Genomic DNA, 26,172 nt, shown 5'->3' with positions numbered 1-26,172 from the left:
CTGCTGTGTCCACACCACGCTGCAGCTTTACAAAATAAGCACTCTGCATTCTGGTCACACTCCTCCGAGGGGTGCTGGGAGCCGGCTCAGGGCGCGCAGGGGATGAAGAATGTGGAGCTCTGGGAGCAGCACAATTGCAAACAGCTGTGTCAATAGTGCAGCCAGGGCTGCCTTACCTTGGCCATGCGCTGCCAGGGGCACAGCTCCTCAGCCAGCCCGGGCTTGCTGGCTGTGGGCAAGGGGACATCAGTCCCACGAGGGTCTCACTGACACAGAACTGCACAGATTTACAGCATCAGCAAAGCTTAGAGAGTTTGCTCCTGCAAGTGCACCTGCTGTGCAGAAATGCTGGGTTAAGAATAGGATTATGAGTAGAGAGAATCATGGAAGGATTGGAGTTGGGGTTGGGGTTGATGGCCAGATCCCCTGCCCAGGAAGGGTCAGCTGGAGCAGGGGCCCCGGGCTGCCAGGAGGACACCACTGAGCTCTGCCCTGCATTGCTGGATGTCACCAGAAAGCAATAAAATTTCAGGCTTGGGATGGAGTGAAATATGACCTCTTTTGTTGCCTCTGAGCCTTGTTTATTCTAAGCCAGGCATTTCTCAGAGCACAGTTGGGTGCTGCAGTCCTCGGGATGAGGAACAGAAGCAAACTGTGCCTTTTGAGCAGAGCCAGTTTTGAGAGATCCAGACATCTGGATGACAGGTTGGATTGGGCATCAGCAGAAATGCTCTTGGGCCTTCCCTTAAATGGTGTGGTGAGCATTGGTTTGGGCTGGTCAAACAGAGCTGAGCACCAGGACAGTTTACTGGGCACTAAGGACACATGAGCTGCACTGTAGCCCAGGCTGAGTTCATCCCAGAGGGAGAATGAAGGGGCAGAAGAGCTTCATGAGAATATTTTCTGGTGCAGGCACACGTGGCTGTGTTTGATGAAGAGCTCACCATGACCAGTGCTGCCAGTGGTACCTGCTTTGAGATGGGCAGCTAAATCAGTGATTTATTGTGTGCCATTTGAACTCCACTTGTGTCTCACTTGTGCAGACCTCACCTTCAACAGGTCCAGGGATGGAGCAGCCACAGGTGCTCTGAGCAACTTTTACCTTCATGCTGGGGACCGCTGGGTTTTGCTGGTGTGTGTGTCAGTGGTATCTGTTTCACACCTCAGTGAGCAGCGCTCTCAACTTCCCTGGCAAGGACTGTGCCAAGGGGTGGCCGGTAGTGATGGCTGGTGGCCAACAGCTGGTGGCCAGTGGCCAGTGCTTGGTGGTCATGGCCAGCATCTGATGCCTCCTGGACACTGCCCAGGCCATGCCTCACAGCGGTGGCAGCGGTCAGTCTGTCTGTCAGTCTGTCAGTCGTTCGCTTGGTCGGTCAGTCTGTCAGTTGGTTGGTTGGTCTGTCAGTCAGTCTGTCAGTCCGTGCGTCTCGGCCAGTGGCTCAGTCCGTCTGTCAGTCGGTCTCTCGGTCGGTCTGTCGGTCGGTCTGTCTCTCTGTCAGTCGGTCTCTCGGTCTGTCTCTCTGTCAGTCGGTCTATCGGTCTGTCTCTCTGTCAGTCGGTCTCTCGGTCGGTCTCTCTGTCAGTCGGTCTATCGGTCGGTCTCTCTGTCAGTCGGTCTCTCGGCCGGTCTCTCTGTCAGTCGGTCTATCGGTCGGTCTCTCTGTCAGTCGGTCTCTCGGCCGGTGGCTCAGCCGCTCTGCCGGGCGGGCGGGGGCCCGGCCCCCCCGCGGCCGGTGCGGCGGGGGCGGCGCTGACATCACGTCGTTAGCATAGGGCGGCCCGCGGCGGCGGCGATGGCCGAGCCGGGCTGCCCGCCCGCCGCCGCCATGAGGCGGCCCTAGGAGCCGGCCGGGGATGAAGCGGGACTCGACCTGCATGGAAGGTGAGCGGGGCCGGGCCTTTGTCCGGGCGGTGCCGCCGGAGGCTGCGCGGGCCCGGGGCCGCCGCCCCCCGCCGCTACCGGCCCGGGGCCGCCCCGTCCCGGCGCCCGCGGGGTGCGGCGTGCGGGGCTCGGTCCGCGGGGCTCGGACCGCCCGGGACCGCGGGGACAAGGAGCCTTGCGGGGCTTTCCCCTTTTCCTGCCTTTTCACGGCTCCCGGGGCGCGGGGCCGGGCAGCGTAGCCCTGGGCTGCGAGCAGGATTATGCAATTAAAAAAAAAAAAAGGGCATTAGTTTGTTTTGTGGCTTAATTTGTTTATATTTTAAACTTCCTAATCCCTCCGACCATCTGGAGGAGCTTTTTTTAGTATCGTTAATTATGGATAGTATCGGGGTCACGGAGGCGCTCGGTAGCGCCCGGCCGCCCTCCCGGGACCAGCGCTGCTCCCCCGGTATTTGCAGCCTTTTTTCCCCTCCGTGACTGAAGACAGCGGTAAAGCTCACCTTCAGAGTAAGGATGAAATATTTCAGGAGAGAGCATGGCGTGTTGGGCAGCACACGTTGGAGAAGTCACTGTTTCTGTTGTGCCCAGGCCCTGCTCCCGCAGCCCGGACTGCTGGGGGTGGGGTTAGTTTCAGATTTTCTTAATTCAGCATCCTTCTCAGTGGCTGCACATCTAGACAGCTTCAATAGGGCCAAGAGAATAGGTTCTAAGACAGGTAAGTCAGGGCTTCATCCTACCGCTTTGTAATGCCCCAATTAATAAAAGCAAACCGGTGTAACCCCGTCGTTACTCCAGAGCGTGCGGCCGCGCCGGAGCAGGGCAGGGACCGCGCACGGAGCTTTCTTTTGCTAAAATTGGATCAGCGAAAGTTGATCACTTGGGAGAGCGACTGAACTCGCAGTCGGTCTGTGAGCGTGGGCAGCGCGACCGAGACCCTCGAGCCTGTCCACAGTTGCGGTCCCGGCCATCGGGCACATTTTGGTGTGCGGGCTTTTGTTCCAAACTCTTTGTGCAACAACCGGCCGGGGTGAAGGATCCGTCCTGTCCCCGTCCCGCACAATGGAGCGGGGCGGGGGTCCCGCAGCGCCCCGTGTCCCTCGGCAGCCCCCGCCCGCCGGGACGTGCGGTCCGTGGGGCGCGGGGCCGCGCTCGGGGCTCCCCTGCCCGCGAGAAGTTGCATTTCACAGATGAGTTTTTGATATGCAAATGGAGATGTGTCCCAGGCAGGGGAAGGGTGATGGGTTTCATCAGCTGCACGCTCTTGATTTATACGGAGCCGAAAAGGAGCAGCTGATGATTTCTGGGTGTTTTAATGGGGGTTTTCTTTTGATTGAACTCTACTTGGGCAGAAACGGAATCAGGGTGGAATAAGACTGTGAGTTTGGGATTTCATTACTGGAAAGGGAAACCAGAGAGAGATGCACTGGCCATTCCTCTAGTACAGCATTTCTCCTCTTTTCTTTCCAGTACTCGCTGCTTTTTAAAATGAGACTCTCTGTGAGTAGAACATCTTTTTACAGTACAGGGAATAAGGTTGCAGGCTTCCTCTTTGCCCTCCTCTATTTTTTTTTTTTTTTACAGGAGGCTTGTCCATTTAAATTAACCTTTCTCCCAGCTGGGCACACAAATGTTTTTGTTTTAGTTCACAGAGGGTTAATTCTATTCAGCTCTCACCGCGGCCGGCCTGATCCGGGGCAGCACAATCTGCTCTTTGAGCCGGGCTGGCCAGGCAGGACGCGGTGCCTTCGCCCGCCTCCAGCGTGGGGTGGGACCCCCATCTGCGGGCTCGGGGGGGAGCAGGAGCGGGACCCCCGGCCCTTTGTGCGCCCGGCCGCGGGCTCTGCCGGCCCGAGCAGGGGCCAACGCGCAGAAAATTTAATCCCTGTGTTCATCGATTATAAGTTAAAAAAAAAAAAAAAAAAAAAAAAAAGGCCCCTGAAGCAAAGGCGCCTGGTTTGGGGGTGGGCTTGTTTGGACAATGCAGCGCTCCACACTGAGGGGGGAGTTCCTCCAGTTCTGGGGCTTGAATTTCGCAGGATGGTTTTCTTGAAACTAAAAATTGACAACGAAAAACATCGTTAGGAAAAATAAAGGGGAAAAGAAACCCCAACACGTTTGTTTGTGTTCGAGGCATCACCAGAGGCGAGAGGAGAGTGAGATGCGGTTGGGATTTAAGTAACACATGTGTGAGATCTCCCCCTCCGCCCCCCTCCCCAAACAGCTGGTATTTAGCAGCTTGAGATTTAAACCCAGCTCAAGGGTGCTGCAGGGGGCTGCAATAGGGTCAGTTAATCAAGAAGCAAATAACTGGCACAGAGCTGAAAAGAGGTTAAATATATTAATGAATTGCAGTGCTCAGTGTTGCTTGTAATTTTTTTTTTTCAGCCGTAAAAGATTTTCTTAGCTGTAAATTCACGTTCTCTTGTATAAATGGAAAGTTTTGCCTGTGGCAGCTTTTCTCGCTCTCCCTCTTGCTTTCCAGCCGGGCCAAATCCCAGCACTGTCTGCTCTGGGGTTCGGGTGAGGGCTTGTGCCTTCACTTTTGGCCTTACTTTTGGAAATAAAGTCTTTGTTTCTCTTCCATCGTAAAGCACCGCTATGGAGAATCCCCCAGGCCGGCTGCACCAAAACCCCACCAGGTTTCCAAGATAAATCTCCCAGGGAGCTACAGTTGCTGTAGAGTTTTCAGTCGGGTGTCCAGGGCTGGCTGTGAGCCCCTGGCAGCCTGGGGACCTGCAGCCAGCTCCTGGTCCCCTCCGGGAATGTGGCAGTGCCACTGCCAGCACGGACTGCACAGGGCTGGCACGGGTGGGAGCCGTGACAGGGCTGTGTTGGATGTGTGTCCCCATGCTTCAGTTCATTTGCTGTGTGGTTTAGAATCTCATCCACGTGCTGTAGTGCTTTCTGGTCGGGTCTTTGCTATGTGTTTCAGCAGGATTGTAAGATATTTCCTTTTGGAAATTCACAGGAATTTTGTTAAAAAAACATCAAGACTGTTCATTTTGCTGAGGGCAAAAGGCAGTTTCTTGAAAAATTTCATGTATTGCTTTTACTGTTTGTCTTATAAAACATATATGAGGAGAGCTTTTTTTCTCTTTTTTACTCCATCTTCTGTGATTCTTGTGTAACATCATCATATTCTTGGAGAATTTACATTGTATGTGGTATGAAACCTACCATGACCTCTGAAAACAATACATCCTTTAATGTGGCTTTGGGGAGGGGCTAGCGAGGGAGTAGCCATAAAAATCTTCAGGGTTCAAGATGAGGTTGAGATTTTTGTGAGTGCTTTTGTCGTAGCAGCAACTGTTTGATTTAGTGGCCCCTGCTACAATGGGTTGGGAGAACAAAGCCAGAATATCCCGTGTATGAGTTTGTTAAATGTAAGACCCATCAGGAAAATTGGGAAGGGGGGTAGGGGGAAGCTTCCTCAGCTCTCTCTCTGAAATAAAACAGGTATTTGAAAAAATTTCTTACCAATTGCTTTGTGTTATAATCTGTGCTGTCTTGTGTAGCGTTTGAAACCAGAGGAATCAGTGAGATGAGAGGTGACAGGGAGGAGGGAGGGCTTATTCACTTAAAAATTGCTATTCTTGTTATCTGCTTTGATATTCTAGTGAAATTTCAAGGTTAAGGGAGTTCAGGGCACCCTCAGTGCAAAACTGCTTTAGATTTGCTGGTGCTTTACCATTTCTGTGCAGTTCCCTGTGGTTCTGCCCCATCTCTCCCATCCTTCACCCACACCAGGGGCTGCATTACACAGGGTGAAAACTGGCAAAGGTCAGGAGCAGCAAACCCGTGGCCACAGGGCAGCAGCGTGGGCCTGGCCATGGTCCCTGCAGGATTTTTTAAAGATCTAACCTCTAAGACTTTCTGTAGGCCATCATTTTTCATCTCCCATTTGTTTGTGGGGAGCACGGCCACCTCTGTGGTCCCTGGGGTCTGTCTTTGTTCCCGGTGTGTGCTGCTGCTGTTTCCAGCTCTAACCTGCAAACCCAGGAGCAGTTTCTGCTGGAGGTGAGTGCAGTTCCTGTGGCCGTTCACACCATCTCCCCCTTGGCTGGGGAGATGGAGATGGCGAGGGAAGGGTTCTGATTCCTCCTCGCTTTAATCATCCGGGCTTCCCACAACAAAACAAGCTGTGCCTGGAAATGAGCCCTCATCGACATGGTCAGCCGGGGCTGCCGAGGGAGCCCTGGGGCTGGAGCAGCCCTGTCCTGCCTTTGGCCCTGTGTGGGAGCTGCTGCCGTTCCCGGTGCTGAGCCCGGGATTTATGGCACGGCCCTGCGAGCAGGGGGAGGGCCGGGAGTTAAACTGAGCCTGAGCTAAACCCTGCAGATAGAGGACTCCTCTGTCCTGGCTAATCCCCGGCCCCCTCCCCGCGCTCATCAGATTGCTGAAGGTGGACATTATGCACTTGGTGGCTACAAAGTCATGTTTAGCTGCCATCTCCCTTCAGAGATGCTCAGATAGCCCCACTCCTGGTTGTACCCACATTCCTTTGGGTGCAGCACATACCTGAGGTGGTCTGTCATGTGAAACTGGGAATGTTTTGGTGCAAATTGGGAATGTTTCTTCACTTAAAGTTTGTATTTCCTTTGTTTATCCCTTTATTTTAATGTTTTAGAACAGTGAAATTTGCAGAACAGTGCAAATGTGCATGCTGTGCATAGCAAACCTTTTAGAGATTAACACAGATTGGTTCTGGTTTCTACTGGGTTTAAGCTCTGGAGAAAGCTGCTTGTGAGTAGGAGCAGCTGGTTTAGATTTTTACTTGGCTTATGTAACAGAAAACTCCTTTAATTTCTGGTCCCAAAACATTTGGCTCATTCATTTCTCTTGCATTCACTTGTGCTGCAGCAGTACGAAGCTACACCCTGGTTTGTCAGCTTGCTTGGGCTTTATTGAGGCTGGAGAAGACTTTACTGTGACTCTTACCTTCTGCTGCTCCACAAATCCCTCCTGTGGATAAACACCTTTGTCTCAGAAAACTCCCTGGTCAAATCTAAAGGAGGAAAATCGGCTTGGTGTTGTGCTGGAGCGAGTTTGACCCAGCTCATTTTCACAATGCTACCCACAGGCTGGGGAGGGTCTGTGTGCAGACAGGAGCAGTGGGTGTGGGCAGCACCCCAGGCATGGTGTGTGCCCAGTGTGAGCTCCCCTTGGCTCCCAGTGTGGGTGGTGGGCACGGGGAACTGCCGTGCCCTGCTCTGTGCCCAGGCAGCCACAGAGCCCCTGCCGCCTCCTGGGTCCTGCTGGGCCGTGGGTGTTCCTGTCCCTGTGGGCAGTGGCACTGTCCTGCCTTCAGGCCAAGGAACACCAGAGACAGCCTGGTTTAACCAGCGTCCCTAGGAAGGGTGTGAGGGAGTGAGAAGCAGCAGAGTGGTTCCTTTCTCTTCTATTGCCTGGCTCAGCCAGGTTGATCCAGTCATCTGGGTGATGTTTGGCATTTGGGAAAGCAACCCCATGGAGAATACTGGAATACTGCAGAGCTGTGTGTCCCTGAATGTATTTGAATGTCTCCCACCTTTGCAGTGCAGATCTGTTTGCAGCTGCTGGGATTTTATGGGGTTAAAACACGAGATGGAGGCTGGGGCAGCTTGGCCTGGTGTGCAAGGGGTTAAACTGTTGAGCTGTGGAACATCTGCTACAGGAAGAGCTGCTGGTGCAACTTGCTGGCATTATTTTAAGCATAGCTGACTTGGTTGAAGTGAGGTTTAGGCCTCCCCATGCAGTAGGAGGTGATGAGATTCTGAGTGCATTACCTGGGTCTCTTCACCATCATTTTCTTCCTTTCTGTTTGACATCCCTGTCTGGACCAAACCGAGCATCATCTCTGCTCTCTCCCTCAGGCAGTGTTAGAGTCTTAAAATACTGAATTTAATGTGACAGCTCCTGTTGTGGAGAGCCCTGAAATTTACATTTTTAGTCATCCAAAGGCTTTTCAAAGATTTGGAAAAGGACCAGTAAAATCATATCCCTGTGGCTCAGCTGTAGGATGGTTTCTGTAACGATGCTTTCAGGTTCTGGGCGGTGGCTTGTGAGGGCAGTGAGGCTGTTGAAGCCCAGAGGTGCCCCTGGAGTCTGTGAGATGTGACAGGATTTCACAGTCACTGCTGTCTGCCAGGTTTCTGTATTTGCACTCTGTGCAGTTGAGGTGGGACATTTCAGAACCCTTTTTTCCCCATTGGAGTTTCTGTTCCTCTCTGCTAAGATCAGCAGGAAGGTCGATGGAGGCTGCTGGGGAGAGCCCCAGGGGCCCTGCCTGGCAGAAGGGAAGGGGAGGATGGAGCTGCCCCTGCAGGATGGACCCTGTGGCTGCCCCTCTGCCAGACCCACCGGGCAGAAACCAGGCCAGGGTCCCCTCAGAGCTCCCTCTTGCCTTGCAGATGAGCGGGTGGATCAGCGAACCTGCCTGATCTGCGGGGACAGGGCCACGGGGCTGCACTATGGCATCATCTCCTGCGAGGGCTGCAAGGGCTTCTTCAAGAGGAGCATCTGCAACAAGCGCGTGTACCGCTGCAGCCGCGACAAGAACTGCGTCATGTCCCGCAAGCAGCGCAACCGCTGCCAGTACTGCCGGCTGCTCAAGTGCCTGCAGATGGGCATGAACCGCAAAGGTAACGCCGGGGAGAGGGGACACTGCCACCCTGGGGACTGCACGGCCACGGGGAGAGGGGACACTGCCACCCTGGGGACTGCTACAGCCATGGGGAGAGGGGACAGTGCCACCGTGGGGGCTGCACGGCCATGGGGAAAGGGGACACTGCCACCGTGGGGGCTGCACGGCCATGGGGAGAGGGGACAGTGCCACCGTGGGGGCTGCACGGCCATGGGGAGAGGGGACAGTGCCACCGTGGGGGCTGCACGGCCATGGGGAAAGGGGACACTGCCACCGTGGGGGCTGCACGGCCATGGGGAGAGGGGACGGTGCCACCCTGGGGACTGCACGGCCATGGGGAGAGGGGACACTGCCACCGTGGGGGCTCCCCCAGGGAGAGGGGACACTGCCAGTGTGGGGGCTGCCCTTCCCTCGGCTGCCATCTTGTACTGCAATTCTGCTTCCCAACTCCCTGCAAAAAAACCCCCAAAGCTTCAGCAAAATCGTGCAAGGATTAAAATTTATGGACAAATACTAAGCTCTGAGCTACTTCATTCCTGTACGGAGGAATGCTGTGGGTCTGGGCAGTATCAGGGGTGTGCTGTGGGTTTGGGGACAGCTCAGAGCCCCTAACCCGCGGGTCAGGGCTGTGCTGTGGCTCTGGGGACAGCGCGGGTCCCTCACCTGAGGGTCAGGGCTGTGCTGTGGCTCTGGGATCAGCGCGGGTCCCTCACCTGAGGGTCAGGGCTGTGCTGTGGCTCTGGGATCAGCGCGGGTCCCTCACCTGAGGGTCAGGGCTGTGCTGTGGCTCTGGGATCCGCGCGGGTCCCTCACCTGAGGGCGGTCTCACCTGCGGGGGCGCAGCGCCACCTGCCGGCCGCGCGCCGCCCTCCCTGCTCCCCTCCTGCCCTTCCTTTCCTCCTTTCCCCTTCCCTTTCCCTCCTTTCCTCTTCCCTTAATTTCCTCCTTCCCTTTTTCTTCCTTCCCCCAACAACCGTGTGAATTTCACTCCCCTCTGGTGTCCCTGCCAAGGCCAGGGAGGCCTCAGGCAGCCCTGAAGGTCCTCAGTGTTGGGTTCTGGAGCTTTCTCTTCCTGCCCTGCTGCCCAAGTTATGGCATTGTTGGGTTGGAAAATCCCTACAATATTAGGTCTAAATACAATAATTTTTAAGTTCAGATAAGGGGCAGAGCTTAGCATTGGTAGGAAAACCAGTTTTGAGGAGACTGGCTGTCATGCAGCCCAGGACCAGGATGGTATTCCAGAGAAAGTCCATCTGTATTTGGGAACCATTCTTGAGGCCTTTTTGATGGACCACCAGCAAAAACATTCCTACATTTTATTGCAGGTGTAAGCTATTGTCTGCTAAAATTATGCTTTGAAATCAAACAACCAAGGCAATTTGGGAAGCTTCTAAATCACAGTTAGTGGTATAATATCTTGGAAAATGAGAACAATTCCCTCAGAATTCCTGTAATTCCAGTAAGTTTAAAAAACATAAAGGGGATATCCAGCTGAGGATATCTCAAACCAAGCAGCAGCGTGGCTTCTGTGGGACAGAAATTTCTGCTCAAATTTTGTGTCATTTTCTGCTCTGGGAGGGCCTCCTGCGGCCCCTGTGCCAAGCAGGGTGAGGCTGTGCAGCAGCAAGGTCACCGTGCAGCTGGGCAGAGCCTCCTGCCAAGTCTGGCCAGGTCGTGGTGGGAAAGAGATCAAGCCCTGATAAACAGGGACCAGCCTGGGAGGGGGGACACGGGAGCAGGGCTGCCACTGGCCTCTGCAGAGAGAGACGGAGGCAAGGGCAAGGTACAGAAACTGCTCCAGGTTTATCCCCTTAGCTGGATTTCACTGCAGCTCCCTGGAAATTGATTAAAGAGCCTTAAAAATGCAGCTGAGAAATGAGGCTGCCCCTCTGAAATGCAGCTGTGCAGCTCGGGGTGGTAACTTGAGTTTTAAACAGCAGCTTTGCAAGCAACCAGCAGGGTCAAACATCTCCCCTCTGTTTTCTGTGGTGGCTGTAGGAGATGGGACCCTCTGAAGGGACAGCAGGGGAGGCAGCCAGCAGTGCAGTGCTTTGTGTCTGTGCTGGTGGCTGCACTGGGGGTGTCTCTCTGGTGCTCCACGGGGCTGTGGGTGGTGGAGTTGGGCGTGCTGGCCTCACATCTCATTTTCCAGCAGTCCTGGGCATTCACTGGGTTATTTCAGATAGGGTTCCTTACCCTGTTTCACTTCTCAGATTATGCTGAAATTAATTGTGATAAAGGATTGCTATTTCTTCATTGCCTGTCACTCAAGGAGCACATGAAGAAACCAAAATCCTTGAGTAATGCTTGTAGCCCCATTGATGTGTCTGTGCCTTTTGGGGTGGGAACCATGCTGTGTGCTGCTCAAGCACTGGAGGTTTCTCTGTAAACTTCTTTAATGAAAAAAATAATGAATCTTTTAAGGTATAAAAACTTCTTTCAACACAAATAGGTATCTGTTAAATAGCCTGCAGTAGGGTTCCTCACTAAGGTTTGGTTGTATCTTTCAGCAATCAGGGAGGATGGCATGCCAGGAGGCAGAAACAAAAGCATTGGACCTGTCCAGGTGAGCACATGTGGCTGTCCCTTGTGGTTCCCTTCAGCTTTGGCCTCCTGGGCTGGGCTGGGCTCACAGCACAGCAGCTCAGCCTGGGCTGGGGCTGGCTTGGCTGAGCCTGCATCACCCCTGGCCGTGCCTCCTGCTGGTGTGGCAGGCTCTGGCTCTGTCAGAAACACGTCAGGAGCTGTAGATTGGTAAATGGGGCTGGGTGCTGCCTGGACACGCGGACAGGCTCACTGCACCCTGTCCTTTGTGCGCCACACAAGGACGTCTGTCCCTCCGTGACTCCCAGTAAATCTCATCTGCCTGCTGCAATCCCTCCAGCTGTGGCAAGCAGGGCACCAGTAAATGTCTGCCTGATTGATGGCCCAGCTTGTGCAGAGATGCCTTGTAAAGAGAGAGGGAATTCAGCACAGCAGCTTGTGCCACAGCCTGAGGAATGATGGCCATTTCCAGCTTGCTCCTGGAAGAGGGGTCTTTTAAAAGTTTAGTGTTTATTTTAGCAAAATAGAAATAACACTGAAAGCAATGTCTGTGAGTCTGAGTGCCTGGGAAGGAGCCCTCAGCCCTGCCCAAAGCGTGAGGAGCCAAGCAAACTCTGCCTTGCTGGGCAGTGTCAGACACAGCCTGCAACCACACAAACCTGTTTCCTGCTGTTCACATTAAGGGACATACACAGGATTAAAAAAAAAAAAAAAGCCTCTAAATTTTTGTTGCATTTTCCCCATTAGTGGTGGAATATTCCTCCAGGAGCATGCCCAGCACTTTAAACTTTATGTTACAGTGAACTCAATGTAAAAATTTTTTTACTCTATTTTAGCTTTGTGTATGTTACTGTCTAGAACTTAAGTATTAAGTGCTCAATTGCTACTTCAGGTGCTACCTGGTTCTTATCTGGAGGAAAATAGGGAGCTCTGGCTCCCTGTAAATGTTTTCCTGACTGATTTTATATGTGTCACCTTGCCTCTCTTGATTGCTTTATCAAACCAGAGCCTGCCCCACCTCCTGTTTGCCATTCCCCCTGCCAGTCCTGAGTGATGTTCCCAATGCCCTGGCCTCAATTACTGCCAGGTTTCTCAGGGTGTGACAGTGGCTGATTTACAGCTCGTTGCCATGTCCATCTCACATCATCTTTTCATGTGTCAGTTCCTGTCTGCTGTGCTGCCCTCACTTGAACGGTGCTGCTGGAGGTCACCACGATTACCTGTAAATAGAATTTTCCCTGTGTGTTGTTAAATGCAGGGGAAGGATGTGGTACCTGCAGGGGAGCAGGAGGCTCAGCCCTGTTGGGGGTGTTTGCAAACAGAGGCTCTGCTTTTCTGTTTCCAACCCTTGTGTCCTGTATTTGACAGATATCAGAGGAAGAGATTGAGAGAATTATGTCTGGGCAAGAATTTGAGGGAGAGGCAAACATGTCATGGAGCAACAACGGAGACAGTGACCATAGTTCCCCTGGAAATGGAGTTTCTGAGAGCAACCAGCCTTCACCTGTTTCTACTCCATCTTCAAGGTGGGAATGACCCCTGGAAGAATTTGGTGTTACAGGAATCTTGGATTTCTTTCCCTGAGTGATACTTGGGGTCAGTGTAGGGAAAACATGTGAGTGCATCTTTGTGTAAACTGGTCATGCAGCAGGTTCTTACGTCTCTGATTGTGCTCTAAGACAAACAGGCACCGGGTTGAAAAGAATTGAACTGGGAAATGAGATGTTTGTGAGCAAAGGAAGAAATCTTGAGATACAATTATATTTAAAATATACCTCAGTTTATATTGTTTGTGTTTTCTGCAGATCTTGAGAACTTGATCACCTTTCACTGCTCATTCTGCACAAGCTCTTTCTCTGCACTTTGCTCAGATTCTGAAAATAAAACCATTTATGTTAGTAATGGGTGGTGTTATGTTAAAGTTGGCTGCTGTGAGTGCAAACCTCCTGATGCAGCCTTTGATTGCAAACACTGCAAGAATCTCAGACCTGATCCCCTCTGCTTTCAGTTGCAGCTTAAGCTTGGCCTTGTTTGTGTTCACTAGCTGTGCGAGTACTTAATGTACAGTCCTAAATTCTGGCCCTGTGAGGAGGCTGGGGTGGAAAGGCTGGGCACAGGTGGGTTTTGGGTTTCTGCTTTGCCCCCTGAATGGCAGCTCAGCAGCAGCTCCCAGATCTTCATCACGTGGAACCAGTGCCCAGCCAGGCTGGGTGCGCAGCAGTTGCTTTCCCTATTTCTGTTCACATTTCTGGTGGAGCTGGATGTGGCACTGTACTGAATCAGGTGGAGTTTCGGGGGTGTACTGAAGAGCTTTTCCTTCTCCAGTAGGTCGGTGGAGCTGAACGGCTTCGCTGCACTCAGGGATCAGTACCTGGGCACGCCGGTGTCCACGCACTACCAGTACCTGCCGCACCTTTTCAGCTACTCGGCGCACTCGGCGCTGGTGGCGCCGCAGCCGCGCAGCCTGGAGCCGCAGTCGCACGGCCTCATCAGCCAGCTGCTGTGTGCCGAGGACCTGGAGCCCCTCAGCACCCCCATGCTCATCGAGGACGGGTGCGTGGGACAGGGACAGCCCTGGGGAGAGCACAGCCACGGGGCAGGCAGCAAACCAGAGCGCATCCCACCGGGATGGGGCTGGGGCTGGGGTAGGTGGGCCGGGCAGGGGCAGGGGCTGGGGCTGGGCTGCGTGGGCCTGGCAGCGGCTCCAGGCTGCATGCTCTGGCCAGGCTGGGTGCTGGGCAGGTGGGTGACCCCAGGGGCTGTGAGGACTCCCCTCAGCCCCTGCCCAGGCTCCTGACATCGTGGCTCCTGTCACCAGGTGACACCCAATTCCTTTGGCATTTGCCTTGTTTCCAAGTTCCCCGTCAGATGATGTCATTCAACGTTTTTAATGGTTTTTCTGCCTTTGTACTAACTGTGCCTGCAGGTACAAAGTGACTCAGGCAGAGCTGTTTGCGCTGCTGTGTCGTCTGGCGGATGAATTGCTTTTCAGGCAGATTGCTTGGATCAAGAAGCTGCCGTTCTTCTGCGAACTCTCCATCAAGGACTATACCTGCCTGCTCAGCTCTACGTGGCAGGAGCTGATCCTGCTCTCCTCGCTGACTGTTTACAGCAAGCAGATCTTTGGTGACCTTGCAGATGTCACCTCCAAGTACTCTCCCTCTGACGATGAGCTGCACAGGTGAGATGGGCTGAGCTCAGGGAGATCTGGGGACGAGGAGCCATGGGAGCCCAACAGACAGGTGTCCTCTGACCACCTCCTGGGACAGGTCACTGTGCCTGTGGCTGTTTTCTTCTTCTATTTTTTAGGGAACAGTTGTTCCAGGCTTAGAAAGCTCATCATGGTTGGTCAGTGCTGGATCACAACTCCCTTCTGCAGGGAAGGGGACGGTGATGTGTGGGGCTGTTTGAGTACCATGGAGCAATGCTGTTGTCCTCCAACAGAGCCTTACAAGCCACCATTTATGAGGAGGGTAAAACTGACCAACACTTTGGGTAACCTGATGCACAGGAAAGAAAGTCTTACTTAAAAACCCTTTGGGCCAGTGGAAAGGTTGTTCACATAGCTGGTTGTCTGTATTATCAAAGTGTTCATTATTAATTGCTATTTCATTGTTTTGATTAGATAAATTTAAAGATGTTGCAACTTAGCTCTTGTGTTTTCCATGGTACAGACTATCTGATGCTCTGAGGAACCTGCCTTTCATTTATCATGTTGGTCAGGGTGTTGTTTTTTGGTTTGGATATTTTATTTTGTAGTCTTGGTGCCAGACAGATTCTTCTTTTGGTAGTAGAGTCCCAGTCTCACCATACTTTGGCAGAACAGGTGGGATTTAGAGGAACTGCTGTCCATCCTCCCTTTAAACATCTGCCCTTTGCTCTCTGCCCTTGCTGGGCTCACGATGCTGCCAGAGTCGCCAGGGGATGTGTGATGAGCAGAGATTTACAACAGTGCTGTGGTCCTCAGCCACTGCAGTGTCCATTGGTTCCTGGGGGCTCCTTTGTGCATCTATTGTGACAAGCAGAGGCACTGGCTGGCTGAGCCCACACTGGGGAGCAGGGAGCTGGCCCCAGGTGTCTCATTTCCTGGGACAGGTTGCTCTGCGCACAGCCATTCATCGTGCATCTGGTGCAGCTCCTGCGAGGAGCACTGAGGGTCATAGAAAACCACAATGACACTTGTTCTTGCATTCAGCTGTCCTTTTGTTCCTGCTGTCCTGGTCAGAGCCTCACTAGAGAAGTGTTTGTTTCATTTTGAGTTTGTAATAAATACAAGCGAGAGGTAAGACAACGAGACAAAGGAGGAATCCTCGCCCTGCAGGAACCGGCAATTCAGAGCTGGTCGCCTTGAAGGTCCTTCAGAGAAGATCTGTGCACATGGATGAAAATAGGTGTTCTTGGGAAAGGAATGCTTCTGCAGTCTCCTCTTGTGATTTAGCTTTTCAAGTGTCATTAATTGTCATTAGTAACCTGGGAGAATGCACACCCAAAAAGCCATTTAGCGGGAGCTGCACAGATGAGGGACTGGAGCTGTGTAGCTCCCTCCCACTGGTCTTCATGGTCCTTCAGCCATGACTTGACTGTCTCCAGCAGCAGTGGGATGGTTCATGGGTATCAGTCTCCCTGTCCAAAGCACTAGTGGAATATCTGGTCTCTTTGGACTTGAGAGGGGCCCTTTAGGAGAGGTGTCCCATTTCTGGGTGTTCTCAAAGTGCCCCTGGCTCCTCTGGCATTGGTCAGGAATGACTGCAAAGGGAACTTCATTAGAGCTCACACCTAGTTGGAGAAATGTCACTGAGCAGGGATGGTCTGGCACTTGTGGGTTAATTTCTGCTCTTAACAAAATGACAAGAGCAGTGCTAAAGCATAGGTGACAAAGGCATAGAATGAGCTCCCCAGCTCCTTTGTTTTAATTGCTTCTAACAACTGGCTAAACGTTCTGTTTGCCTGCTAGATCAAATGTTTTCTTTTATTGTGCTGTTTTTCTGAAGATGAATATGAAATGAATAGACTCCTGACCTCCCCCAGCACTCCTGATAGCGCTTCCCTTCCCCCTCCTCCCCAGCTGATGCCGACAACTCCCAGCCAGAAACTTGCCTGGTGTAAACTGTGAGGAAAAGTGTGTGGAGGAGTCAGTCCTCGAGAAGAAATAGGGCTGTGAAAAACAGAACAGCTTTGTTTGAAAGGGGGAGGAAAGTATGTGCAGAAAAGTAAGACAGTTCAACTGCAGGAGTGAGAGAAGAGCTCTCCTGGATTTATGAAGTGATGAGTGGTTGGTAAAAATGTGCATGCTCTAAAAACAATTAAACCCCACAGATGACTGAGTGGTCTTTGTGCTCATTAACTTCTTGAGCTTTGCAATCTTGCACCTGCAAGATTTTTAATGTCAACTGGAGAGCAAGAAAACTTGTACAACTTTAGATTAGCCGACAAAGCTTTCATCGCTTACAATATTACTTTCTTGAAGAACTGACCTGGAGTTCAGACAGCTTGTTTTCACTTCACAGAGGTCAAACCCCATCATGCATTTTACAAATAACTTTGAAGTAAACAAACACACATGCCAAAATAAGGTATTATTCAGTGAAAAAGGTTCTATTTCTGTTCTATTCAGAGATGGCTTGCTGGCTGTGCTCTTATTCTTTGTGCTGCACAATGCCAGAGCACGCTGAAGCTTCCCGAAACACTTCTGTCCCACTTCTGAGCGCTTCTGCAATATGTGCCTGCTTTGAAGCTGGGGCTGTTGCTGTGAGATGTGTTCCCAAGAGGCTGCTCTGGCCCTGGGCAGGTGTGGGATGGTCTGGAGGTGCCTGCAGACACCCACAGCCCTCCACACCCTCCCACTCCACTCCAGCCTGGTCCTTCCCCATGGCTTTTTCATGGTGCACATGTGGGGTGTTTCTCCTGATGAAGTGTGGCACCCTCTTTAGCAGAGGACCTCATTCTGCACCCACAAAATCTCCATCAGGCAATTTTCCAGGAGGTTTTGGGGTGTTCCCTGTGCATCAGTGTGCCCTGTGCTGCCCATCTCTGTCACTGGCTTTGCTGCAGATTCCTGGCTCTGTGAAACCTTCTCTGCTGTTAGAACAGGCTGGTGGTGAACTGAATCACCAAGAGGGGATTTTTTTCTAAAAATATCTGTAGATTGTGGGCTCCCCATCCCTGGGCCAGACAGGATGGGGCTCTGAGTAACATGGTCTAGTGGAAGGTGTCCCTGCCCTTGGCAAGAGAATGGGACTGGATGAGCTTTGAGGTAATTTCCACACAAATCATTCCATGATACTATGATACTGCATTTGTCACTGAGACATTTTCCTCCTTATTTTGATACCAGCAGAATTAAGGCAGTTTTGATGACTTTTTAAAAAAAATTCTCTTGCAAGGTGTTAAAATCTCTGAAGTTACTTTAATGACCTTCGTGCCTTCACTGTCCAGGCCGTGTGCTGTGCGTGCTGATGTGGTCTCTGTCCTGCAGGTTCAGTGAAGAGGGGATGGAGGTGATGGAGCGTTTGATCTACCTCTTTCGCAAGTTCAACCAGCTGAAGGTCAGCAACGAGGAGTACGCCTGCATGAAAGCCATCAACTTCCTAAACCAAGGTGAGGCAAAGGGGAGCTACCAGCCACACTTGCTCATTTTTATGCCTCAAAGGATGAATTTGTAAGACTGGTTCCTCTCTTTTTAGAGTTTTTCAGACTCATTAAAATGTTTACGTTCGGGTTATATTCTTAGGTTTCTTAGCTGGATTCCTACTTTTTAGGTTCTATACCTAAATCTGACTCTTCACAGTGAAAGGTAATCACAAATGAAGTATTTACATGCAGGCCATGAATTCATCCTAGGAAAGGGCTGTATCCTCCTGTTGATTAAGCAGCATATTAAAGCTGGCAGTTCAGGCTCCTCCAAGACCCTGGGCATTTCAAAATCCGTGCGGAGACAAATGCTCAGTGAATAGTGTTCAGCTGTAATTTTGGAAATAAATGTCCCCAAAGTCTTTTGTACTGTGAAAGATAGCTGCAGTCTGTAAAAATGTGCTGCGGGCTCCCTCCTCCCCCGCTCATTTCCAGAGGGAGATAATGCTGACACTTCAATCTGTGCCGGGCTGAGGTTCCGGTTTGCTTCCCTGGGCAGTTTCCTGACACTGGATAATGCACTTCTCGAGCTGTCTCCATTGTTTTCCAAAATGTATTTTCATTAACTTCCTGTCTTCTTTTATTTTTAGTTGAAGTTTGCAATTTTTTATGTGAAATACCTGAGACTTATTTTTAAAAGTCAGCTTTTGGGCAGTAGATCAATGTCTCTTCCGTCAGATGGTCTCCCAGCACTGAGCCCGCTCCGCAGCTTCCTCGCTGCTGTGCTGGATCCTCCCAGGACCTGCCAGTGCTGCTGCTCACACTGCCAGTGGGACTTCCTGCCTGTCCTTTCTTCCTCTGTGTGTGTTGCCTGACACTGGCAAAGCTAAATTTAAATATAAGAACTTGACAAGTTTATAAAGCTCCTATGACATAATTCATAAGCAGATGGGGAGGAATGTGATGATATCTTTAATTATAGAGCTGAGCACTGTCCTCAGCCAAGATGATACACCTAAAACCAACGTGTTCCTGTGTGAGGAGGTGTTACACTGATCTGCTCTGAGGACCAAACCCTGACACCTGGCTGTGTTGTGCCAGGCAGAGATTTCAGGTTGCTGAGGCTGCTCTCTCCATGAGCATTCACTGAGCTGCAGGTGAGCAGTGTAGGACATTAGCTGTTTTCTTCCCAGCCTTTTGTGGAAGGAAATCCTGGATCTAGGCACACATATGAAGACACATCCGTGATGCAGGCACAGCAGGAGGGGAGATGGGCATTTTAGTATTGGTCTAAGCAGGTGCTGGAAGCCAGTCTCCAAAGCAGGGGCCCGGATCAGAGTGACAGAAATCAGTCTGTCATGAAGAAGTGGCAGTAAGTCTGCTGCTCTTCTGAGATGCTTTTGTCATGTTTTCATTGCTCTGATTGTATTCCTTTCCAGATATCAGGGGTCTGACCAACGCCTCCCAGCTGGAGCAGCTGAACAAGCGGTACTGGTACGTTTGCCAGGACTTCACAGAGTACAAATACCCCCACCAGCCAAACCGCTTCCCGGATTTGATGATGTGTTTGCCAGAGATCCGCTACATTGCAGGTAACTCTGAGCGCTTCTGAAAAACACTGAACTTACTGCAGTGAAACTCCTGTGGGCTTTGCTCCAGGATGTTTGTGTGGGAGCATTTCCTATCAGAGCTTCTGCCCATCTTTAAGCCCATCCTGCTGCCCTGAGCTCATCCAGTCTGAGGGGCTCTTGGCAAGGTGTCCTGGTGGTGCTGGTGGGCACAGGGTTAGTCCCACTTGGGGAAGAGGCGCCTTGCTCCAACCTGACACCCTTTAAGTGCATTGTTCAGTCTCCCCTTATTCTTCTTTCACTCCCAGCTGGAGTGCATTTTGTCTCAAAAGGATGTAATCCTGGTTTGAGTAGTTATCTCATCAGAATTAGGGAGATCCCTGAACTGAGCAGAAAGTGATCAGCAGAGTTCAACCAGATCAGTGTAACCCCCACGGTTCCTCATCTGGACCTCGGAAATCCTCAGGTGAATTCTCAGCTGCAGTTGCATTGCTAATTAGATTTCCAAAGCCTAGTGTTACTAAAACTGTTCCTGGATGTTATGGCAAAGGGAGATGCTTGCCTCCCCGTGTCAAGGCTCCGTATGCTTCATCCTACTCCGTCATAATGAACTAGATAATAATCTCAGAGTAGCTCTTGTAATTTACTCATGGAGATCAACAAGGGGGTTTGAGATGAGATGGGATTTAGCCTTTCCCACTTTCTATAAATACTTCTCCATTGTGGAGAAATCATTTTGATCTGACTTTGCCCATTTATTTTGCTTTCTATTCAGTGAATAAATCATATTGTGCCCAAATGCATATCAAATGTCTAATGTAGCTGTAGGATGATTAACTGTTTCTGCGAAAGGTTCAAGGTAAAACCATCTCCAGTGCTGCTGGCTTAGGTGTCTCTGAAATCTGATTCAGTTGTGGCTGCTAATTCTGGTTTCTTTCTTACCAGGAAAAATGGTGAATGTCCCTCTGGAGCAGCTGCCTCTCCTTTTTAAGGCCGTTCTACATTCCTGCAAGACGAGTGTGAGCAAAGAGTGAGCGCAGCTGGCCCCGGCCGGTGCCTTACGCGGAGCCTGGGGCCGGGCCCGGCTCACCCGGAGAGGGGCAAAGGCCATCCAGGCAGGAGACAGGGCACTGCGCCTCCCTGCCCTCGTAGCAAGAATCTTTTTTGTTTGTTTTTGTTTTTTTACTCGTTTTCCTATATATTTATTTCACGACAGAGTTGAATGTATGATCTTCAACACGATGCACATGGTTCTGTAAGAATGCAGCAGATGCATTCTCCAGCAGTTTACAGAATGTGAAGATGTTTAATGTTACAGTGTTTGTTAGGGTTAGTTCTTTTGTATTTGGGGCTGGGGACCGAGATGACTAAGACTACCTCAAGGAGAAGATGCTGTTCATGCACTGCTCTTTCCATGATTTGCATCCAAAGCATTTGTCACAGAGAGCAAATGTTGACAGAGCTGTTATTATCCCAAAGGGACGACTTTGGAGAAGTGGGTGCTAGAGAAGTGCCAAGCTTTTTCTTTAATTTTAAAAAGGCAGGAGCGGAGAAGAAGAAGTCTGTCTAGGCAGTTGGTTTCTTTTCCCCTGGCAGTTTCCAGTGGGATGGCAGTGCTCTGAGGGACTCCCTGGCCCTGTCCTCTCTGGGGAGCTGCAGGGGGGGGGTCTGTCCCAGCTCCTCCTGGCCAGCTGACCTCTTACTATTACCACAACACCTCTGAATTTGTGTTCCTGCAGTTCTTGACAGGCTCCTGGCATTACACAAAGGTGCTTCTGTTGCTAGAGGATGGCAAGGACTTTATCATCACTTCCTTAAAATCCATTTTAGGTTTACAAAAGCAGGAAAAGCCTACTTAGAGAAGAGGCAGGATTGTCCCTGTTAAATGTGTTCCTCCAAAATGGTACCTGACTTCTGAGACTTCTGCATTGCAGCAATCCCCATTTTGGGAGCAGTTAATGTATCCTGTGTTAAATGGGGCCTGTGTAGTGGGGTGAGGGACTCCAGTGTCCTCTGGCATGGCTTTCTCTGCTGAACTCAGGGAATGGGTGTTCCATAGCTAGATCCTGCCAGGACTGTCCTGTTCCTTGTGGAATCCCAGGAAAAACTACATTACTGCTGTACTTGGTTACCTGTCATGTTATAGATGTTGCCAGGCTTACATTTTCCATCTCTCAGGCTCTCCACAGCTCCAGATGGAGAACTGGTTTAATGACAGCTGATAAGCTGATTGAGTGATTGCTAGGTGCTGATGTTTAGCTAAACTTGGGCATTCTCATGAGTGACCTCATGATTTCCTGCTCATGATGGGGAGGTTGGATGAGATGCTCTTGATCTCATCTTCTTCATTAGGAATTAATATTCAAAGACTCTGTCACTCTCCTAGACAGCCTTGGCTGGATTTCCTTCCCTGCCTCCTTAGATGTAAATCTGGCATTCACTTAGCAAGGTGGCTCCTCGATAAGTGTTTGAATGCTGATTTAAAAATACTTGTGGAAACAACTTTTGTTCCCTCTGGGTAGGAGGGATGAGTCACTACCTTGTCTTTCCCTGGTGGCAGCTGCGCAGCACAGAGCAAGCACAGCTCAGCAGGGCTGCAGCTGCTGTGCATGAATGTGATGGTGAGCAGGAGGAGAATCCCATTCCCCAAAGTCGTCCCTCCCTCCCTCCCTCCCTCCCTCCCTGCTGTCCCAGTGGGTGCTGCTGGCTGCAGCCCGAGGGGGGCTGTGCCCTGCGGGTTTGGCACAGCCTGCTCACACCACACCAGGGCCTGCTGCTGCCTCACCACGGGCATCCATCCCGCTGGGGCGTCTCCCAGCTCAACGTTTCCCTCTTCTCAAAGTCCATAGCTGTTCATTTTCCATTATTTAACAGGAGGTTACGGGTACCAGCTGCTGGGCACAGCAGCGGCTCAGCTCGGTGCAGCTTCGCACCCAAAGGTGGTTCCATAAATCTCATTTACTTTCTGTGTGTATTCTCAGGAAAGCCTTCTGCATACAGCCAATACCTCACGTGTTCAGGGGAAGATTTTAGTGTATCTTTTTGTGAGTTAGAATGTATTTCTCAGCTTTTGAGTTTAATTTCCAAATAGCTTGATATGATCTTTTTATTACGGGTTATTTCTGGCTTGCTGTTCTATACACTCAAGGAATTGTTAAAATTGCATAGGAGTGATTTTATTCTACAGTTACTGAATTATTATAATCTGTTGATGAATAAGTGTTTTAATTAGTGTACATAAAAGCAGTCATCTTGTTGCCAGCTACCCAACAAAAATAATCTATTGGGTAATCTGTGGTTTTCCAAAATAGCCTCCCAAAACTAATGCTGTACCAACAACAACCAAAAACCTAAATTCAGTTATGATGACAAACAGACATGAATGTTCCACTTTCTGTTGTAGAAAGCAAATTTTACAACAGTTGATTGGCAGCAGTATCCGTTCCCAAATACACATTTGCCATAGGGAATAGAAAATCCTTCCTGAACTGACAGGTAAGGAAGCAGCAAACAGACCAGATGGAATCACGGGACAGTCATTCCTGATATCTTCTGCACCAAGTCCTCTAATGACTTGTATTTTTTAAACAGGGTAATGTGAATGTGTTGCATTGCAAACTCAGGTATTATGAGAAGGTAGGAATGTAGCTAGAGACGTAGAGATGTTAGGTAGATGTATTTGTGAATTTGGTTTGAAGGACACCCTGGAAAGGTTGGAATTTTTGTTCCATTCTTCATGTAACATTCAGTTTACAGGGACTCATATTTTATTTGTGCTTAATGCTACTAGGGGGAAGTTCATTATCTTTGGTATCTATCTGCTCTTGCTTATCTGACCTTCTGTCATAGAGAAATCTATCAACAATAATAGTCTTTGGTAGAATTTTCTGCCATGACAAGTCAATTTTTATCCCCGATTTGAAAGATAGATTGGCTGGCTGACCCCCTCTTCTCCTTCAAAGCATCTGTGCAGATAGAAAGCTGAAGAGTTACTTTTAATCCGAGCAGAGATTTGGGACATAAATTCAAAGTGCTCAGGGGAGGCTGCTGAGGAGCAGCTGGAAGGGTCCCGCTCTCAGGGCTGCTTCCCAGGCGAATGCCAGACCCTGGGGCCTCAACAGAACCTTCTGGAAGTGAGTGAGTTTTCTTCCCCTTCAGCTCAGGCTCCTGCCAGGAGCTGAGCCTTGACCCCTCAGTGTGGCTGCTCTCACTTGCTGGGGGGCCGTGGTGGCCCCGTCCCCAGCCATGCAGAGGCTCCAGTGGCTCTGCTCTGACCCCTCCCCTGTGCCAGCAGGACCTGCCCTTGCTCCTCAGCCTTCTGCACAGACCCACAGCCACTTCAGGTAAAGGAGTTTAAGTCTTGTCCTTCAAACCAACTTTAAAAAAAAAAAAAACAACACTTGAATTTCTTTTATCTTTACTACATTTTTAAAAGGAAAAAAAGAAAAAAAATATTCTCCTGTGAATGTGCTATTTCCCATTCATTCTTTCTTCTTTCTTGGTTTTGATTTGAAGCTGTGAAGCTCGGTGTCTGTGAAAATGTTGTTATTTCTCAGGATAATAAGCGGCAATCATCCCTGCCACCTGAAAGGCAGGAGAAAGGGGAAAACTTGGGGAACTAGTTAAAGTATGAAACTAATTTTTAAGTTGTAGATGATGTGTAAATGGAGGGGACTGCATAGCTATCAGTACCAAGCTGTGGTGTTTCTCTGGGTTCATGGTGTGTTGTTTCAATGCACAGAAGCTCAGGGATAAGTATTTAAAATGTGACCCAGAGAAACCCTAGTTTTGATGTTGCAACAGTTGCTTCTTTCCCAACTTGTCTGGAGGGCCCTGGAGAGCTGACAAAGCCCCAGATGGGGGTTTTGGGGGGAAATCTTTGGGTTTGGCTGTGGGAAGTTTGCCTGCTGAAGGCTCAGACGTGGTGCTGTGGGCAGAGCATCCCGAAGGTGCACGGGGCTGTAGGAGGCTGTGTCCTTGCACCACCCAGCAGCTGGGGACCAGCTCTGCCTGTGGGGCTCTATTTCTGCACTCCCTCATAGCTAAATGTTAAATGTTTGACTGTTCATGGAAAATGAGAAACAGGAATTTCTCATTGTGTCCCTGGCAGCCAGTTGCAGGGCTCTGTACTCTTTGTTGCTTATGAATTCTTAATTTTCATCAGTACAACTTTCTCACTGTGGTTGTAGGAACAGTCAGACAGCTTGAGACGGGCACTGGTGTGTGACTCTGATTGGGTTACAGCTGCTATGAGTGTCCAAACAGCCCCATCCAGCCATAGACAGAGCCAGCACTGAGAGTCAGCAAAAGTCTGAAGGGCTGAAATCCCCTCCCAGCTCCCTCAGCCAGAGTCTGCAAATCTGAGTTTCAACCAGCCTCACAAAAAGCTGGGGAGGCCAATCCAGGCAGTGTCTTTCCCTTGGAAAAAAAAAAAAAAAATTAAAAATAGCTCCTGTGAGCTGCCCTCTGACAAGTCTGTGAAAGAAGCAACATGGATCAGTGGAAGAAATGCCCCCAAGGGCAAAAAGAAACAGAAATTGAGACCAGATGACGATCAACCTTAACAAAGCCTTTTGTGATTCATTGTTTCTTTCAATTTATAAAATGTCTTGTAATAGTTGATAACATTATTGACTCAATTTCCATAACTAAACTACCTCGTGTGACATCCTGTTTATCATCTCAAAGGGATTGTGTGAAAAACTAAACACTGCCAGTGTCTGTTGCCAGCGAGGAGCAGGGGCCGTGATTGCTGGAGTTGTTTCCCTTCCCGTGGGCTGGGGTTGGCTCCTGTCACTGCTGTGTGTCCTGCGCTGAGGCTGAGCTCTGCTGTCCCTCGCTGGGGACAGTTTGGGTTTTGTCAGTGCCCATTCCAGCTCAGCCCTGGTCAGAGGCTGCCTGTGTAACCTGGGACCCCGCAGTGTGTCCGTCCTGGGCAGCCCGGGCAGGCAGCCGGTCAGGTTTGCTGCAGTGTCGGCCCCTTGCTGGTGTGAGGGATGTTTCCAAGAGGGTCAGTCCCAGCTCTTGGCTCCTTGGTGATGATCCCAGCGATGGTTTCTCCCGTTGATTTTTCCCACAATCCCTTGTGTAAATCAGGGAAGCAGGATGTTCGGCATGGCACACGGTGAGCATGGGCACGCTCGGAGCCGGGGCTGGGGCAGGAGGGTGTGCCTGGCCCCGTCACCGCAGGGGAACGGGCACCGGGAGCTGCCCCCTCCCCACACTGTGACCAAATGAATGTTTCTGCCGGCGGCTCCGCCTCAGCCCGCCCGCCCCTGCTCCGCTGCTCCGCTCTGGGACTTGACTACCTGTGGAAATGTGACCAATAAGTGTTGAATGCATGTTTAGTGAGTGTTTAGCTGTATGAACTAATAAATGTGAAATGTTCTGCACCGCTGCTGTCTCCAGGCTGTTTGTGCCTCCCCCTTTGGTGGTGGCTCTGTCTCAGGGTGGTGCTGCCCTGGCTGCTGCTGTGCTTCTGGAATGGGCTGTGGGTGTGGGGAAGGCCTTGGGGCTGCTGCTGTGGCTGGGAACTGGGATAAGGGCACTGTGCCACGCGGGATTTATTCCCTTTGAGGGGGCACTGAAGATCAGCAGTGGGGGGGCTCCCTGGGAGGTGGCAGAGGATGCTCTGTGCACGTGGGCTGCCAGGTTTGTCCTCACCTTCAAAGGAAGCTGGAGCCACGCAGAGGTGACGAGGCAGCCTCTCCCCTCACCCGCGCTTGCACGAGGCACTGCCCTGAAAGCCAGGCTGGAGTGGGAAAAGTACCAGCACCTTTTAATTTTCAGCTCAACCCCTACTGACCACTGTATTTTGATTAGAGCTCTGCTTCCTTTTCATCTCGGTGCTCCGGCGGGTGACAACTGCGGCGGCCCCGCGTGCGCGGCGCAATAGTTTATCACCAAAGGCCGGCGGCTCTATGAATTCAGAGCCAGCGCGGAACAAATCACGCTGTCACTAACGTCAAACTTGTTAACCTGATCTT

General features: G+C 50.8%; 1 protein-coding gene across 1 annotated transcript; it reads left to right on the top strand.

The window, feature by feature from the left end:
• The first annotated feature begins 1,772 nt into the window (after positions 1-1,772).
• Positions 1,773-25,578, top strand: NR6A1 (nuclear receptor subfamily 6 group A member 1). The gene is made up of 9 exons (XM_066563048.1): positions 1,773-1,882; positions 8,272-8,502; positions 11,015-11,070; positions 12,417-12,574; positions 13,377-13,601; positions 13,975-14,229; positions 17,524-17,645; positions 19,058-19,210; positions 20,132-25,578. Exons 1-9 carry the CDS (start codon positions 1,855-1,857, stop codon positions 20,218-20,220), a joined length of 1,317 nt encoding a protein of 438 aa, XP_066419145.1. The 5' UTR covers positions 1,773-1,854; the 3' UTR covers positions 20,221-25,578.
• Positions 25,579-26,172: the final 594 nt, after the last annotated feature.

This window comes from Molothrus aeneus, chromosome 19 (genome assembly GCF_037042795.1).
Source record: "Molothrus aeneus isolate 106 chromosome 19, BPBGC_Maene_1.0, whole genome shotgun sequence".
Lineage (NCBI taxonomy): Eukaryota > Metazoa > Chordata > Aves > Passeriformes > Icteridae > Molothrus > Molothrus aeneus.
Note: the sequence above shows the minus strand (reverse complement) of the source record. Positions and strands in the feature narration are given on the sequence as shown.